This window comes from Carlito syrichta, unplaced genomic scaffold (genome assembly GCF_000164805.1).
Source record: "Carlito syrichta isolate Samal-C Ts95f unplaced genomic scaffold, Tarsius_syrichta-2.0.1 Scaffold301572, whole genome shotgun sequence".
NCBI lineage: Eukaryota > Metazoa > Chordata > Mammalia > Primates > Tarsiidae > Carlito > Carlito syrichta.
In genome coordinates, this window is record NW_007245668.1 from 250,213 (window position 1) to 270,187 (window position 19,975).

At 33.3% G+C, this 19,975-nt stretch overlaps 1 protein-coding gene across 2 annotated transcripts in view; it reads left to right on the top strand.

Annotated features, from left to right (window-relative positions):
* The window catches only part of HDAC9 (histone deacetylase 9), a 512,743-nt gene that overhangs the window by 224,479 nt on the left and 268,289 nt on the right, over nt 1-19,975 (top strand). For both annotated transcript variants that reach the window (XM_008054886.2, XM_008054887.1), the window contains exon 13: nt 16,608-16,776. In XM_008054886.2, the coding sequence (XP_008053077.1) occupies nt 16,608-16,776 (169 nt within the window). The remainder of the gene's footprint in view (nt 1-16,607; nt 16,777-19,975) is intronic.

The following is a 19,975-nucleotide window of genomic DNA, read 5'->3' on the forward strand; positions in this document are numbered from 1 at the left end:
AGGGCCAAGTTATTAATTTAAATAGTGTTGTTAGGATAATAGTTTGGTAATAAGCTTCATAGCTGAGTGGCTAAGAATTATTGGCCCATGAGGCTAAATATGACTATTTCAGAAACTAATTATTAGTAGATACATAAGAATAGAGATACAGTAATATGTGAGTAATGCATATGTTAATTAGCTTGGTTTAGTCATTCCACAATGTATATGTAGACCAGAACATCATGTTGTATACCACAAATAAATACACAATTCTAATTTGTCAATTAAAATGTATTTAAAAGCAATAAAACCATCTCAACAGAGTTAGAAAGTTTTGTCTTGTCATCCTTATAAGTATGCAGGGCATAGATAAGAAGATTTATGAATATAAAGATCTCAATAAGATATAATAAGGTATATGTAAGAGATGCATAATAAAATACATGCATAATTCTGGATAAGGAGCTAAAAGAGCATGAAAACCAAGAAGCACTCGCTGTATTACGTGGTTACTGAACTGGACAAAGGCTGTTAAACAACATCTAGAACTGTGGCATTAGTCATAAAGACCAGAAAAAAGGTAGAAATTGCCACAGTAAAAGGCATGATTGTAAACCTGCAGCTTGTCATAATGTATTTTTCTATGGCAGAGTCAATCTGAATTTTTAAAAATAAATCAATAATAATAATGTTACTTTGTTATTAATTAGTTTCCTTGTCCAATGTGGAGACATGTATAATATCATTCAAGTTTAAATAACAATCATGTCTAGTTTAGTTATCTTGCAGATAAACCACTTATTCTTAAAGAATAGTATGTGGTAGATACACATTATTTCTTCATTTTATAGAGCTGTTCAGAGAGTTTTCATAAACATTCTCTAATTTACACATTCGTAAACCGGTAGGGCTGCAACACAAACCCAGTCTGTGTTTATTTGTTTATTTTTTTCTGAATCTCATGTGCTTTTTAACAATGTTATTTAATTTCATTAGGAATGTCCACGAAGATTAAGTTATTCACACAAAATACGAATTATCATTTCGCTGGAACCATCATTTCAAAATACAGATCTGGTCGTCTCAGCCTCACTAAATACTCAATTTCTAAACCCCATCCTGAAAGCTAAAACTTTTCATTGATGCCATTACTCTTAGAATTGAGATTCAACCTCTTTTGATGGGATGTAAGTGCTGCATAGTCTCTTCCCATCTAATTCTTCAGTTTCTCTTTGAACCAGCAGCCCCACTTCTTTACAAATAGCTATGCTAACTGCACCTGCTCTGTGGTATTGACCCGGCGCCCTACCTTGGTACAATCTCCCCCTCACCATGTTCTTACTAGATGGAACATTCTTATTCCTCTCTTAAACTTAAGTTCTTCTCATCCTTCATCTTCTGGCTCAAATATCACTTTTTCAGAAACTTTTCTTGACTGTTCTTAATTTAGGATGCTGTACTACCCCTTCATGGCTCTTACCCTCATTGCTCCTTTATATTTATTGTGTGAAACTTTGATGAATACTTGTCACCTTCACTAGATTATAAATTCCACAGAAGAAGGACTGTATTTGTGTTGTTTACCATTGTATCTTCTAGTTTCTAACACAGAGCCTAAGACCTATAGGCTCTTTAATATACTGGATGCATGAATAAATTAATTCTAGCAAAGTCAATAAGTAATTACAGAAGTGCTTTAAATTACCAGTGCCTTATATGTGATATTCATTTTTAAGTTTGAAGAAATATTTTTACAAGACATTCTTTTCAAAAATTACACAAAGTGTTTTGAGATATATTGTCTTACATTCATTTTAGCAAATGGACCATAGTATTATTGTTAAAGGTCTAGTGGTAGAGAAAACAGCAATTTTCAACTCCGACATACAGTGACAAGTATTTGTTCTACTTAAGATGTTTTTATACACGCTATGGGTTGAGTTGTGTACTTCCTTGCTTATCTATTTTAAGAGAAAAGTGTCCTCTTTTTAAGAGGATGCCTGTAATCAAATGCCAAAATAAATATAAGTTAAACAATATTCTCTTTTATTTCTTTTTTAATTTTAAAGATGTGGGATACAATTCAGGGTTAGGTATGCAAATGTTCATTATGCATGTACCCTTGTTGATGAGGTGTCCCTCCCTCCCCCAGCAGATTCCCACTACTACCAATCCCGTCCCCATCCTCCCCTGGCAGTTTCCCACTACTGCCAAACCTTTTCTTACCAAATTACGATAATTGTTCAAGGTCCACTTAAAAGTGAGAACATGTGGTACTCCGTTCTTTGTTTCTGTGATAGGTCACCCAGTATTATGGATTCTACATCCATCCAAGTTGCTGCAAAGTTCATAATTTTTGTCCCTCTTTATGACTGCATAATATTCCATCATGTATATATGACAGGTTTTTTTTTTTTTTAAATCCAGGCCTCTTTTGAGGGGCAGCACGGTTGGTTCCATGTTTTTGCTATTGTGAACAATGCTGCAATAAGCATACATGTACAGGTATCTTTTTTATAGAGTGATTTGAGTTTTTCCAATTATATTCCTAGTAGGGGGATTGCAGGGTCATATGGAAGATTAATTTTTAGATCTTTTAGGAATCACCAAAGTGTTTTCCACAGACATTGTATTAGTTTACATTCCCACCAACAGTGTAGAAGTATTCCCTTTTTGTAGCATCCTCTCCAGCATCTGTTGTTTTTTGAGTTATTGATGATGGCCATCCTGACTAGAGTTAGGTGGTATCTCAGTGTGGTTTTAATTTGCATTTCTTTGATGACTAGTGAGGCTGAGCATTTTTTCATGTATCTGTTGGCTGCTTGTATGTCTTCTTTTGAGAAGTATCTATTCATATCCTTTATTTATCTCTCTCTTTCTCTCTGTTAGCTGTAAGAAATTTGAAAGGTCTTGATTTTGACCCATGCCACATGCATGCTATGGGAGAAAGTGTAACTTTGTAACATAGAGACCATGTCAAATATTTTCTTGGTTTTGATATATTTAGTGATTTGGTCACAGGTAATTGGATCTAGACACCACTGATGCAATATAGGTGATTCTCTTGAAATTAGGTTTAGTAAGATGCTTTCTTGGGCTGAAAGGGTATAAAGAATTAAGGCCCTACTTACTTAACCCAACTTGTGATGTATCTGAGTCCATAGGCTTAAAAAATCTATTCATGGCATACTGTCAATGCTAAAATTAGTATATCAAAAGAGAAACTTAAAAGTTGTAGTTAGTTGAATTATATTATGGCCACTTACTCCATTTTCCCTTAGAGTTGTGCTTTATATTTTTATTTTTTAATTAATGACCCCTGTGATGAAAGTTGTAGACTGTGTCTTTGGAAAAATTCACAGATGCACATTCTCATACAATTTTGTACAAAATTTCAGGAGTTTACATCCACTAGAATTATTTTATGGATCCTAGACTGAGAACATCTATTCAAGATAAATCCATCCAATTTATGTGTCTTAAATAGCAATGATTTATATTACTTGTCATATCTCTTGTTATGATTTGTTTTATCAAAGGGAAGGAATAAAGGAAAATGCTCAAGAGATTCATCATATTCAAACAAAACTTCTTTTTTCCCTCTTTTATCTTCAGGCTATTATTTCTAGACCAGACACTATAGTTCATCCTGGACTGTCCATTGGCTACCAACCAAACAGAGGATGCTAATCTAGGCCATTGTACAATTTCATCTTCCTCTGGGCCGTCCTGTTATTAAAATAATTTCAATCTGCTCTCTTGAACATTTTTTTCTACAGGCAATTTTTAAAATGCAAAAGCTGAAAAGCAAATGAAGAAACAAAAATATAACTAGTCTTCTTTACTTTTCTATTGTGAAAGAAGTTACTCATTATGTACTAGTTATTTATTTCAAAACTTCAGTGTGGTTTCTTTTTCTGTTTCTTTGTTTTTTTGAATGTGGTTTCTTTTGTACTCTACAGTGCAGGGAAATTCCCATTGGTTTAAAGTGGTGATTTTCCAAGAGTGCTCCGAAGTGGCTGACTCTTATACATTTCTAAAGCAACCAGCTTGTCACAGATATCAATGCATAGCACCATCAAATTAGTAATTTATTTTCCCCTAAGTTAGTAATAAATTTCCTCAAATAACGGAGAATATTTACAGATGTGCCGAAAGGTGTTTGAATACTCTATGTAGAGGCTGTCACTCTTACCAATATTCTACCCAGTTGAGAAACAGTGTCATTAAATAGATGGAGCTTCACATAGGTAGGTCCGTGGCACCACTGCCACAAACCCCTAAACCTCCAGCCAGAAACATGGGTTATCTAAACACACACACTCTCCCACTGTGCAGTATATAAACATTGGTTACTCTTGAATCCAATTCCCTCTGCTTCTGCTAGTGGTACTTTAGCTGAAAGCTTTGTAGTATTCAGCTACCCATAACTTTGCCTTCTGAGTTAAATTGTTGTTTATGAACTCTTCATGTTTTGAAAACAATAATATTCGATAGGCACAGTTGTACTTCTCCTTGGTGTTTTTAAAGTTATTTTATTTGGCATGAAAAATTCGCCAAAGACTCGTGTTTGGAATGAGAAGACCCTGAGAAGATGGAAGTGACTTTCCCTCACAGGAAGCAACCAATGACTACTTGGGGGCGGTACTTCATCTACTGTGAGTCTCATCTCTGTTACCAGGGCCCACTAGTTGGCATGGGAAGTGAGGTTGGTGGAAAAATAGTGAGCACATTCTGTTGCTGGTGAGCACAAACCTGCTAATGCATCTTCCCCTTGCATATTAGAATTCAGAAATGTTGTGTTCTGCTGGGGAGAGGAAGAATAATCAACAGGCTACATGTTTGTTAAAGACACCCTTTAGCTTGTCAAATTTTTACTTAAAGCAAAAGGACCACTTCACCCTCCAACTCTTATGCATTGGTTTATAATTTTTTAATCACAAACAATAACAATATTTTCACATGTCCATATATAATTGTATAATTATACAAACACATAAAAGTGTACATTTACAAATTATAGGTACAAATGTACATTACATCAATGTATTATATATGTTGCAAAACATGCACAAAAATAGAATTTATGATAAGAAAAAAATGAAATAAACGTTATTTTACAATTGGTTTTACTTTAAGTTAGTGAGATAGAAATTTTTTGTACTACAATGAATAATGTTATTTTTAAGCAAATGTATTAAGATATAATTCACATACACCATATAGTTCACTCCTTTCTGTGTGCAATTTAATGAGGTTGAATATAGTCACAGAATTGTGCAATTATCCCCACAGTGTATTTAAAACATTTTCATCGCCCCTAGAAGAAACTCTGTACCGATTAGTAGTAATTTTAATCTCTCACAACCCAGTCAACGACTAATCTACTTTTTGTCTCTATAAATGTATTTACTATGCGCATTTTATGTAAGTGGAATTGTATGATATGTGGTCTGTCATGACTGTTATTTATTTAGCATGTTTTCAAGGTTTATCCATGTTGCAGTATGTATCAGTGCTTCATTCTTTTTTTATGGCTAGATCATATTCCATTTTGTGAATATACCATATTTTATTTTTCCATTTATCAATTGATTAACATTTGAGTGGTTCATACTTCGAGCTATCATGAATAAGGCTGCTATGAACATACACACACAAATTTTTGCATGGAAATATATTTTCATTTTTCTAAAGTTTGCACATATTACTAAACTTTCTGGGTCATATATTCAGTTTATGTTTAATTTTTTGAGGAACCACAAACTGTTTGCCAAAGCGGCTATGGCATTTTGCATTCTCACCAGCAATGTATGAAAGTTCCAGTTTCTCCACAGCCTCCCTAACGCTCATTTTTTATCTGTCCTTTTTATAATAAACAATTCCTGTTGGTGTGAAAACGTACCTCACTGTAGTTTGGAATTACAGATCCCTGATAGCTAATGATGTTGAGAATCCTTTCAGGTACTTATCTTTTGTAGGAAAATGTCTATGCAGAAATGTTGCCCAGTTTTAAATTGAGTTTTCCTTTTTATTATTGATTATTCAGTTGTAAGAATTCTTTCTATATTCTGGATACAAATCTCTTATCAGATATGTTATTTGCAAATATTTTCTCCAACTTATAAATTATCTTTTCACTTACTTGATGGTGTCCTTTAAAACACAATTAGATGAAGTCTAATTTATCTAGTTTTTGTCACTTTTGCTTTTTGTCTTATGTGCAAGAAGATTCAGAAAGAATTTTTAAAAATATTTGCCCCATTGAATTGTCATGGCATTTGTTGAAATTCAATTGATCATAATAAATAAGGGTTTATTTCTGGAATCTCAATTCGATTCCATTGACCTACATTTGTATCCTTATGCAAGAACCACACTGTTTTAATTATTGTACCCTGTAGTAAGTTTTGACATCGGACTCCTTTCCTTCTTTTACGGATATCTCCACAGAGTTTGTGCATGTGACACTTGATGCAGGATCTGGGTATAATAAATGCTAGTGTCTCTCTATATATCAGATATTAATAGTGTCATTTTTTTTGCTTTTTTGTGTTTGTATTCAAAAATTAATTATAAGAAGCTCTGCTATTTTTTTCTGCACCCCCAACAGATTGTTTTGTATCTATTTGGTAGAGTTATTTTCTTAGAGTTTTCACATTTTAATTTGTTTTATTCCTCTGTTCCAAATTCTAATTTTAAGATTCCAATTTATAATCTTCTACATTAATTTCTCAGTACCTTTAGGATAGTAATAGTTTACTCACTGAGATGAATTTAATGATAATATGTTGAAATTCTAAAGACAAAATTTACTTAATTGTACATGTTACTGTGTTCATTTACCAGTAAAATTATTATATGGTAGGTACAAATTAATGAATATCGTATGAATCTATGCCCTAAAAGTAAATTAACATACTTCAACTTTGTAGGAAAACATATTTTCTACTTGTTTTTATTTTTTTCTCATTCATGTTTACCTTTTTTCTTTTTTTTACTCATGTTTTCTTTTTGTATTTTCTGAAATACAAAAAAGTTTCCTTCTGCAAAAATATACTCTTTTCAATAAAACTAGTTGTTTACAAAAATGTTGATTATCATAATAATTTTTTGCATATAACAAACATATTATAAGTATTAATTTTATTTTTAGAAGCTTATTCAACAAATTTTATTTAGAATGTATTCATATACATAAAACTTGATAAAGATTACAACAATGAACACTCATACATCCAGCTTAAGAAATAAACTACTAGCCGGGCTTGGTGGCTCAGCCTGTAATCCCACGCCTTTGGGAGGTTGAGGTGAGTGGATTGCCTGAGCCTGCGGATTCGAGACCCGCCTGGGCAGCGAGACCTCATCTCTACAATAAATCAAAAAAAATCAGCTGGGCGTGGTAGTGCATGCCTGTAATTCCGGCTACTCGGAAGGCTGAGGCGGAAGGATCGCCGGAGCCCAGCAGGTCGAGGCTGCGGTGGCCGGGAGCTGGGCGACAGAGTGAGACTCCAACTCAAAAAAAAAAAAAAAAAAAGAAAAAAGAAATAAACTACTGCAGATACAATGAAGTTTCCTGTATATCTCTTTCCTATTACATGTTTCTCCCATTTTTTCTCTTCTGAATTTGCTGCTTCTTTTGTCATATATTTCTTTGGTTTTATTACATTCACTTAAAGTTAAGTAACGTGATATCAATTTGAAAATTTTTAAAACAAAGATAGTTTTATATGTATTCTTTTTTCATTCACCATGTTTAATGACTTGTGCTTTAAAGTGATTAAAACAATTAGCTCTTTTTCAAGCAGTTTATGAGTTTTTCTTGCTTTATATTTTCATTAATGCTTGATGCTGTCAAACTTTTCAATTTCTGATCAATGTGATGGGTATAAAATTGTATCTCATGATAGTTTTTTGCTGTTTTTTGTTTTTTTTTTTTTACATTGGAAAATATAGTTTATTTAGAGAGAGGAGGTGCACCTCCCCAAGGTAGGGAGGGGGACCAATGCTTAAGCAAGGCAATGACCGTGGGATGTTCATTCATGATAATTTTCATTTTCATTTTCCTGATTATCATTGAGGTTATTTCTATTCATATATTTTTCACTTATTGAAATATTTCATTATCTGAGTAATTCTTATTCATAATATTTTTTCATTTTTTGATTTATTTTTAGTAATAATATATATATTATTGACATTAAACATTATTTTATGTTATATTTTCCAAATGTTTACTCCCAGTCTCTGGCTTGTAGTTTTCTGGTTTTTGATAAAGTATTTAAATTCCCTTCCTTTCCCAAGCTTACAATAATAAACTCCATATTTTTCATAACTTAAAAAAATCATGCATTTTACATTTAACCATTTCCAATTCAGTTGGGGATCCAAATTAATTTTTCTCCTATGGACAAATAGTTGTCCCATTTTTTGACATTCCTTGTTTGCCTGCTAGCCTATAGATCATCTCTGTTACATATCTAGTTTCCATGGATACACGGGTCAGATTTTGGGCTCTCTATTCTATTCTATTCCGTTAATCTATTATCATGTTAATACTTCATTGCCTTAAATAATTAGCTTTTAGTAATATCTGGTTGGTTCTGTCTCCCTAAATTGTTTTTTATTTTCAAAATTATCTTGGCTATTCTCTGCCTCTGCTCTCTTTTACAAAATTTAGAATAAGCTGAAAGATTCCAGAAATTATAGATTACTTTGGAGAGAGCTGGTATCTTTTCAATACTGAATTTTTCTATCACAGAATACAATGTATGTTCTCATCTACTTAGATCTACTTTAATGAACCTTAATAAACTGTTCTAAAATTTTATCCATAGCTTTTTAATAGTATTTTGATCTCCTTACTAATTTTGAACATTTCTGTGAAGATATATATAACATTATAATTTATGAGTTTATGCATGGTTTATTAATATATGGTCTTTCTCATTTCCAACGATGTATTTAAGATTATATACATATCTTAAAATTACAGTGAATCTTTCAAGTTTTAATATACATTATTTTTTATCATTGATTTTAATTATTTATATTATAATGTTTTGTTATTTGAGTTCTTTAGATGTGTGTTCTAAAATTATCAAATGTGTGGCTATTTTTTATATTAGATTTGTCTGACTATAATGTGCTCATTGTATGTGGTTTGTATGATCTTTTTTTGTAAAATATACGTACTATAAACTTTACTATTTTAATTACTTTTAAGCACACTCAATGATTTTAAGCATATTAGCATTTTTGTGCAGTCATCATCATCATCCATCTCTGGGACAATTAAAATCTTCCCTAACTGAAACTCTGAACCTATGAAATCTTTTCTCCCCTTTCTCTCCTCCTCCCAGACCCCTGACAACCTCCATTCTATGAATTTCACAACTCTAGGTAACTCATATAAGCAGAATCATACAGTATTTGTTTATTTAGTGACTGGTTTATTTCACTTACCATAATGTGTTCAAGGTTCATCCATGTTGTAGCATGTGTCAGAACTTTCTTCCTTTGTAAATCTGAATAATAATCCATTGTAGATATTAATTATTTAAAGTTTGTTGTTAGTTGCTTTATTGTAGCTGTCAATTTTCTAATTATTTACCTGTGCTTGAAAGAATATATTTACTGACTGCAAAATTCAGTATGTCTTCAAACTAGTGAACTGTATTATTTAAATCTTTCATAACTTCAATCATTTTTTTATAAACCCTTCTGTGTTGTGAATTTTTTAGTTTATCCTTATAGTTCTGCCAATTTATGTTTTTAATATGTTGTTTAATCAGTAATTAGGTATCTATAAGCTTAGAATTTTATGTGTTAGTTGAACATTGTATTATTTTATTGGTACCCTTCTATGGTCCATAATATTTTTTCTCCTAAAGTCTATTTTGTCTGCTTTTTATATGTCCGACAAAGATTTTTTTCTTTTATTGTGTTAGTATTTTCCTTATATTTCTTCATAGAACTTTTAAATTTAATCTTGCTCTGCCATAGAATATAACCTTTAAACTTTTAAATTCAGTTTGCCTCCTCTCTGAGCTGCTAAATTGAGTATGTCCATATCACCTGTGCTTAGTGGTGATTTGTTTGTAGTATCTTATTTTGTGATTTATATTTTTCTTCCATTTATTTTTAGATTGTTTCTTAGTTTTGCTTTTAAAGCTTTTTTCCATCTACTGTTATGCACATTATTTTTCTTTCTTTAATAGCTACTCTTAAATTATTAACATGTGTGTTTAATTTCACAAAGTCTAAAATTAACCAATGTGCCTACACCCATCCTGAATAATACAAAGACTTTAAATATGTAAATTGCCACCAGTCCCTAGCATCTTATAAGATAACCTCTAGGGATATCCACAATTCTAATTTTTTTGTAAAAGCAAGACTTCTGAAATTCAAAACATTGTGAACCAAAAAGATAATTTAATTTACTAATAATCCAAAACAAGGAGGGGCATGTTCTTTAAAGAAGTGGCTTTAGACATGGAATTTTAAATGGTAATCTAGTTTTTTTTTCTAATTATTTTTCCCATGATCTTTTCTTCTTTTACTCTGTGGTTTTATCTTTTATTAAACTATTTTAATAATTTTGATTATTTTAAAAACTAAGCATTATGATTTCTGTTATTTTTTCTTGCTAAAGATACATGATGATTTTAATTATAGCCCATGAATAACTTAGAAGCAAATGTAATCTTCCAGAACAAAGTAAAAACCCAGGAGCGGTAAATTATGTCCCTGAGCAATAGCTACAAGAAAACAAAAACAAACAGAAACAAAAACCACTGTTATTACAAAAAATGAAAAAACTGCAAAATGTCCTTAACCCAGGGGTTTTACCACTTTATAATTTCCATTAGCAAGTCACCCACAAATAAATATTGCAGTCTAAGTGAGAACCTTGTGCTTGGCATACAAACACCTTCCATAACTATTTATCCTCACTCTCAAATAGATAGCAGTGCCCCCGCCCTGGTACTCAGAAACACTGTGGCCACAAAGGCATTGATGTCTTATTAAGCGATATTGAGAAATTGACAAAGTAGGTACATAATGACTCTTCTGTGAAGGTAATTTGGCAGCTTTTATCAGTGGGAGTAGACAAATGTTTAGACCACTCCATATAAGGAACAGTTGCCTGAGAGTATTTCCCTGAATGATAGTCCTAAAAAATAACCCATCAAAACAAAGTACCCAATTAAATCACCTGAACAAAGAAAGACTAATGTATGTACTGTATATGAGATAGGCTCAATATAGTATATTTAAAAGGTATTTGAATTAAAATGTTTTCTGGAGGGGAACATGTTAATTATTGACTTAAGGGGACAGGACACATTTTCTAACAGTGCTCAGTAAATGAAATGCAAATTTGAGTGGTTAATTTTTAATGACAATAGGCTCTATACTGTTTGACATCTTAATTTTCTGGCAATGCAAGAAAGAAACATACTTTCATACTTAAAGTACAAAAAGTAGTCATGGATAAAATCTATCTCATTAAAATTGCTAATAGAAAAAAAAAGGTTTAGTGAAATATTTCAATCAATCCCAGCTACAACAGAGACATGTAATCTCAGTTTTCAACCTCAAAAAGGATATATTTTATTGATGAGGAGGGATACCTATCTGAAATTCAAGGGGCCTGGCATTTTAGATAACTTGGTGACTAATGTGCACAACAAAAATGTGTGGCTTAGTAGATTGTCACAATTCTCCCCATACACTCACTCGAAGCCATACTTCACTTGTAAAACTGCATCATTGCTGTAGATTCTTTTTGAAAGTGAACAAACTTTTCTTTCTTCAATAGTACTATTTTGAAAGAAGGTTCAAAAATATTTGACCAACGTCTGCTCTTAGGTGCAATAGTACCGAATCTATCCTAATGAGGTGCTTGAAAGATTCCACTTTTTTGTTTAAATAACATTTATCATTTTTCTTAATTAAAGTTTTAATGTAGTTGATATGCAGAAAGCTTGGAAACCACATAAAAGTACAAAGGAAAAACAATCCTCAAATCACTGGAACTTTCCCCACATTATCTTTTGGCTCCAAAATTAACTAATTTCAGGATATTGTCCTTTAGTAATTGCTTTATCTGGACTCTATTTCTCATATTTTTTTCTCAGCCATTTCTTGATTCTGTTATGCCATGTTTGCTTCCAATAATCTTTCTTGTTTTAACTTATTGTTATAGTGAGATCTTAATGGTGATTATGCAACTCCTTTTTATTCATTTGTTTTTACTTGAAAAACATGTATTTAACAACACTGATTATAGTGAAAAACTTCATGAGAAATAATATGCATAGAAATCTGTAACAAGCAAAGTTCATATCTTCACAAAATTTACTAACTAGGGTTAAGGTGCAGGTGAATAAATTTTACGTGTCAACCCCAAGATTAGGAACCATACTTAATTAACTTTGCTGTCTATACAACCCAGCACAGGATCTGTGGCCTTTTGCCTACTCAACACTGACTGAACACTTACATGTAATAAATACTACTACTATTGAAAAAAGTAATGACTTGTCTCTTACCTATATTCCTGCTGGTAGATACTGGATAGGTAGAATGTTGCTTACTAGACTGTGAAGTTTTATATTAAGATGTAACCTTTACATCATGTTTGTGAGTTAGCAGACTGTTATTCCATTATCTTACAGGGTTTCTGTCAAGCTCAAGAATATGCACTATTTAAAAAAGAGAGAAAACATTTAGTAACACCAGTCATTTAAAACATGTTTGTGTTATTAATAAAAAATGCAATTTAACCACCAAATATCTATTGCATATTCTTAATGCACAGAAATACTTAGCTTTTAGAAAGCATAAGAAAAAGACATAAAATTCAGCAGAAAATAAGTTAGCAGATGAGTTATATCTAGGTTTTGGTTCAAAAAACTTTCAATATTACACAAGGAAAGATCCTTCTACACATACCCAATGCATGTGAACACATGCAAAATGTATAGAGAGCATCCCCCCAATCCTTCACCTGATTAATTCCAATTTGTCTTTTATATTTCAAATTAAATATCACTTTATTAGATGGAAGTTTCTAGAACCTTTTGATAAAGTTATTTTTTTAAAACAGTTTTTCATCATACCCTGAATTTTTCTATAGAGCACTCATTATATTTATAATTATATTACACTTTTAAACATAGTCATATGTCACTTAACAACAGAGAAAGTTCTGAGAAATGTCTTTGGTGTATTTACACAGACCTCTGTGGTACAGCTTACTACACACCTGGACTGTATGGTCTAACCATGCTCCTAGGCTACTGCCCTGTATAACAGGTCACCATACTGAATACTGTAGGCGATTATAATACAATGACAAGTATTTGTGTATTTAAACATATTTGAACATCTTTACAATTAAAAAAATGATATAAAGACAAATATGAGGTATAATTGTGTGGGACACTTACCACAAATGGAATTTGCAGGACTAGAAGTTTCTCTGGGTGAATCAGTGAGTAATGAGTGAATGTAAAGCCCTAGAACATTACTCTACACTACTGTATATTTCATAAACACCGTATACTTAGACAAAACTCAATTTATTTAAAAAATAAAGTCATTGTGCTGTCATATTACAATGGCTGCTACATCACTAGGTTATAGGAATATTTCACCTCCATTTTACTCTTAGGGGACCACCTTCAAATAAGTGGTCCATTCTTGACCAAACCATTGTTGTGGGATACTTGACTATGTTTAGTATGTCTCTTCACTAGCGAGTAAGCTTAAGAAAGGTCCAGTACCACTAGCAAAGTGTCTGTGACAGGGTATGAGCTCAAGACATAGTTATATGAAAGACTGTGGCAGGGAAAAAGAAAGAGAAAAACAAAGTGTGATGGAAATGTAATAGAAGTGGAAAACACATTTAAAAATTTAAAATTTAAAATTTGAAGTGGATCTTAAAGGATGTGTATGAATGTAGAACTTCATAAGCATGAGTAGGGTGGTGATATAGACAGGATAGCCTAGTAGAAGCCAGAATGATCAAGGTTCACATATCCATTAGACACAGCAGACATAGTGCCTAGAATCCATGACACTGTTAGAGGGGGCACAAAATGCTCTAAATGGTAATTTCTTAATTAATATAAAAAAATGAATATAATCATATGAAAATATAATAATAAATTCAATACATGCCAATTTAGGCTTAAAATGTAAAGTATAGCATTGCTTTTTGGAGCCCACAAAGATAAAAGTGTCCAGGGCAAAAGAAAGTCATAAGGCAGTCCTGGGAATGATGCTTGTTGTAGTAGATACTAGTTTCACTAGAACCTAGAAAAGGAATAAATAATCCAAGTCTGAAAATGTAGACTGTCCTCAGATCAAGAAGAGCTCAAATGACGGGTTGAAGGAGTTCCTCAAACTTGGGCTGACCTTCAGAGCCTTTATGTATCAACTTTTGACTTACTGTGGGGATTGCAGAAGATAATTTTGCAGGAAAGAATAGGACTGGTGGATGTTAGAGGTAGGGTGGTCAGTTAGGAGCCTTTTGCATGATCTTATATGTGAAGTTGAAGAAATTACAGTAGGAGAAGGTGAAGCAATAGATATTACAAAAATTGGGGTAAATATGTACATGTGCATTTTAGATTGTATATAGAAAAGCTTCTTTTTTTCTGACAGAAAATCCCCCAAATCGTAACTATATATTGGTATTCCCTATGATGGTAAATTCAGGGACTATGTCTATTTTACTTCTGTATCCTCAAGTCATTGAACATGAGACATTCAAGAATCTGGAGTTAGACACTCAAGTATTAGACACTCAAGAGTTAGACTCTTGTAAAGTGTTTAAACGATTATAACTAGCTCTAGATCCCTGACCATATCATCCCAATCATCACAAGTGCCTTCCAATTGACTGATGGTCTGATTATTCTGCAGAGCAAAACAGAATTGACAAAACATACCTTATTATAACCTATTTTAAAGTTAATTTTAAATGATTTTTTTTCTAAATTCAGAAATCTATGCCCATGATATATAAGATATATAATTATAATTGTAGTTCATACATTTATATAAAGCATGCATTCATATTATATACACAGAAAATCACAATGACATAAAACCACATAGTATGCAGTGATCACAGTTGTGCTTCTCATGTGAGCAATTTTGTACACTTAGGATGTACCAAACCTTGTGTTGGAAATACACGATGAGCATGACATGTGTTGGCACATGTTGGGTGGAAGAAGAGCACCTAACCTAGCAGGAAGGTTAAAGAAAGGCCCTCCTAGGGAGAGATGACGCCCGCATCGTCTTTTTTTTTTTTTTTTTTGAGCCAGGGGCTCACTCTGTTGCCTCAGTTGGAGTGTAGGGCGCAATCATGGTCACCTCATGACTTATGGTGACCTCAAACTTCTGAGCTCATATGATTCTCCCATCTCAGCCTCCTGAGTAGTTGGGACTACAAGTGTTGCCACCAAGCCAGGCTAAATTTTTATATTTTTTGTAGATTGTAGAGTTGCCCAGACTGGTACATCAAGTCTTGAAAGAATAAATGTAGACAGAGAGATCAAAGAAGAAGGGCATGCACATTTCTAAAATTATAGAAGTAGACTTTTATTTAAAAGATGTTGCTAATCTTTGGAGCATCAGTTTTCTCGTCCATGGCATGAGATGATCATGTTTTGAACCACTGTTTAGCTATTTTCTGAGTCCATTAGGAAAGACAAACAAAAACTTCATAAAGGTTGTGAATTTCCTGATAATGAAGAGAGAGAATTTCCTGGTAATGAAGAGAAAGTATTCACTGAGTAGGATTTTTTGGGGGCATAAAGCTCTCTATAGACTACTGATGATTAAATTGACTGCCTATCTGTGTTTTAGAGATTCTTTCTTGAAGACAGAGAAATAAATGAACTCTTCCAGAAGCTTCCAAACCCTGGTTCTTTGCTTCGATAACTTGAGAAGAATGAAGAAGTAATAACATTGTTAAATCACTGAGAATATGTTTAATACTCTATACAAACAAAAATAATTTTATAATATTGAGATATGCCACACAAGCCATAAAAGACTCATTGTTCCTTACTATTATAGGAAAACAGCAAGGTGTCAAGCTATAACCATTTCATTGGTAATTTTTACAGGCTCCAATAAATTTCATTAACAATATTATTGAAATAAATTCAGGAGATTATTTTCAGAATTAGGCCTCATGGACAGTTTGAGAGCAGTTGAATTGTTCAACTTTGTGCGGCGATTCTGAGGCTGCATTCAAAACATTGGTATCAGGATAGGAAATGAGTCTAAGTCAATGTTTCTCTGGAGGTGAAAGGTCTGTTTCTTTCAATCAGTTCAAACTGACAGGCATCCTGCCATCACCTCCTCCTCAGCCAGGCAGACAGGCCCTGGCCGTCAGTGTGAAAACATCTGTTGAATGGATTTATTGACTGGATCTTGTTTTTTCTCTCCCTTTCTCTATTTTTTTTTTCTTTTTCCTTCACACCGTTTATTATGTCTCTGACCTGATGAACTTAATTTGTTGACATGTCGCTCTCAGTGTCTCCCTCAATCCTTGTCTCACGTTTCTTTCTACTGTGCTCTTTTCTTGGCAACAGCCCTTCTTGGACACACGTGCACTCTCGGTGCGCCAAGCTGAGCTGGCTGCGGTGGGCATGGATGGATTAGAGAAACAGCGTCTGGTCTCCAGGACTCACTCTTCCCCTGCAGCCTCCATTTTACCCCACCCAGCAATGGACCGCCCCCACCAGCCTGGCTCTGCAACTGGTAGGAATCCCTAAAGTCTCTTTCTAATAGGCAGGCTAAATTCACCATTCTTGTAGGATTAACCGATTTAAATGCTCTGAATAACTCCAATAGCAGAATGCTCCATTTTAACCCAGTGCAACCCAAATTTTATGAGGTTATATTGGCCATAAGACAAACAGCACATCTGATAAATCTTGGGCTTAGTACTAATAGCCTCATAAATTGCTATCATTCAAGGGCCTGGAAAATACATCAACAGGTGCATGAGTTTTCTGGAAATGAAAATCCCCACATTCTTTAGCAGTGTTTCTCAATCTCTTACCTTCTAGAAGCTGGGCCACTAGGAAATTTATGATACTTGGCTCCTCATTTGACTCTAAAGAATGTCCTTTCCCCAGCTTATTTTCTGGTTTTATTTCATTGCTTTATTCTGATTCTCTATGCAAATAACTCATGGGAGTCAGTGGTACCAAGGCAAACCTTTATTCTATGTGTGTTAGTTTTATTTCCATTTATTATGGAATCTCTGGGTGGGCTTTTTGACCAAGCTCTTCCTTTGGCTACAGCTGTGTTTGATATTTCAGAACCTGACTACAGAGGAAAACAAGCCAGATAATTCCGAGGCCAAAGAAAGGTTAAGTCTGAAACACACTCTAATGAAAGGGAGGGTTCTATTCCCTCTGCAAAGGAACTGTACTGTAAATATATGGGTGGATACTTACTCCTTTTTGTCTACTGTACCCCATTCTAGGTCCATGTTCTCAAACTGTGGCTGTTCAAATGAGGGATATTGTAGCCCTAAGAGACTCATAACTTGGTTGCAGCGAGGGGAGAATTTATGGGTACCCTCTCCAAAGGCTTTTACAAGTTATCTGATTTATTTTTAAATCAATTTTCAGGATTCAGAGCTTATTTTTGTGACTTCTGTGAGTTCATGCAAAACTTTGAGCTTGATAAAGTTAAAATACCTTTTCTGAAATTATGTTCCCAAGTCTTGATATCATCTTTTATTTACAAATCAATGAATGAAGTGTCCAAGTTATTTAACTTTGATAGGTATCTTTAATAAGGATGCCTAGGAGTTACTTTTTACAACGTGTTATACCAAGACAACATTCCATATCAAAAGACAACTAGAAGTTACAGTCTGGGTCTATTTCTTTCCCCACTATTAACAACTCTGTTTGAATCCTCTATTTTCTGGAGCACAGCAAACCTGCCTGGATATCACTGACAACTCATGGCTGCAACCCGATGTTAGTGGCAGCCATTTGGGTCAATTATGGCTGGTAGAATCCATGTGTGTTCAGAGAGTTTTTGCGCAAAAGCAGATACATGATATAAAGGAATAATTTTTGTATGTAGCAAGAGTAGTAGCCTATAAGAATTATGTACTTCTCCATTATTTTTCTAAAAGTGTCTTTTATTCAGCCTTAATGTTTCAGAGAAGACAGAGTGACAACAGTTCTATTATAATGCCATTTCCGTGAACTAAAATAATTTCCCTAACTAAAAGTGAGCTTAATTACAAAGTTTCATGTTCATGTCATTAGATGTGCTGCTATTACTGTAATCTTACAGACAGTTCTTTTCTTGCTTAAAAGGGGTGGCCCTTTATTGCATACTTTCACTTCCTATACTTTTGTTATGTTCCTTTTATATGAATTAAACAAGATCTCTGAATATTAGCGATAAAACAGTGTGCCAAGTGGACAGGACTTGTAGGCCTTAGAAAAATTCAGATAAAAGAGTGGACAGTAAGCTTAATACATAGACATGACATAATCATAGCCTGGTCATTCAAACTAAAGGCTGGCTCATTTCTGATATTAGTTTTTTTCTTCATAATGTCAGCATTTTAAGTATTTAACAGACCATATATTCTAAAAACAAATAGGGAAGTAAACTTAAGAGTCTTTGTATATTTAATGGATTTGATGATGTAGTTTTTTGATCAAGTGAAAAATTATGTGAATTTATATTTTTAAAAACACAGAATTTTGTTTTTCATAGGTATATCGTAAATTTTGGTTAAGTCAATCAATATTCATTGCATAGTAAACACTTACGATATACTAGTTCAGATTTGAACATACTGAAAAGTAAAACTTACCCTGTAATTATCGTTCTGCTAAAGAATGACTATGTAGTCCAAAAGACCACTAGGATGGCTAAACAGAAAGGAGCACTTTATTGGCAATTTCAGTTTGCAAACCAGCACGCACTGATGGTGCTCTCTCTTTCAGGAGAAGGGCAGATTGGGTTTTATACCTCACTGAACCTGTATAGCACAATAGAGTCTTACATATTCAGCAGGTTTGGAGGAGAGGGGAAAATTATACATAATTATGAGTGGGTTTGAGTGTATGTACAAAGGGTAAAAACATATTTGTAAGATACATCTCATGTTCAGTTTGAATGGTGAATTATAGGGTACAGAGTTTGTGTCAGCCTCTATAAATTGGATGAAACTGACTTAAGATCTACAGTTGCTTATTCGAGGATAATGTTTGTAGAGCTGGTCCTCTGTCCGATAAGGTTGTATTGGTCTGCCTTATAAATCAGGGTAAGGAGAGGTCTGATGATTTGCCTGATAGTGCCTATTGTTCAAGAATTTCACCAATGAGTGGTAGTTCTTGTAAGTTTAGAAATTTAGGAAGTTGCCCTGTACCCTCCATCCATAGCTAACATTTGTTTCCTTAACCTTAGGATTCTTCTTAGTTGACAAAGGGACATCTATGTTGGTTCCTCAGATCACAACTAAGTTATTTACAGGTTAAGTAGACCTGAGTCGAGCGAATTCTGTTTATTGTCTTATTTGAACTTAAAAAATATTGTGTCCTCACACTTAAATTCTTATAAGAGAAAGGCACAATTTTTAAAATCATGTAAAATGTGTAATTTATAATAACACTTTCACTGACATTAAGATTAATATGTATATTTTATATACATATTGTATATATGTTATATATAATATGTTACATATGTGTGTGTATATATATATATATGTGAAGGGGAGTTCAAACAACACAGAATTATCTTTTGATGGGCGGGCCCCTTGTAGTACACTTGGAATTTGTTTCTCTGTATCAAACTGCCAAGCAAAGTTTTTATCTGGAAGTTTTGAGAAGGTTGCGTCATGGTTTCCAGAAGAAATGTCCCGAGTTGTGACAAACAGGTGACTGGTTCTTCCTCTTCCATGATGACAACTGCA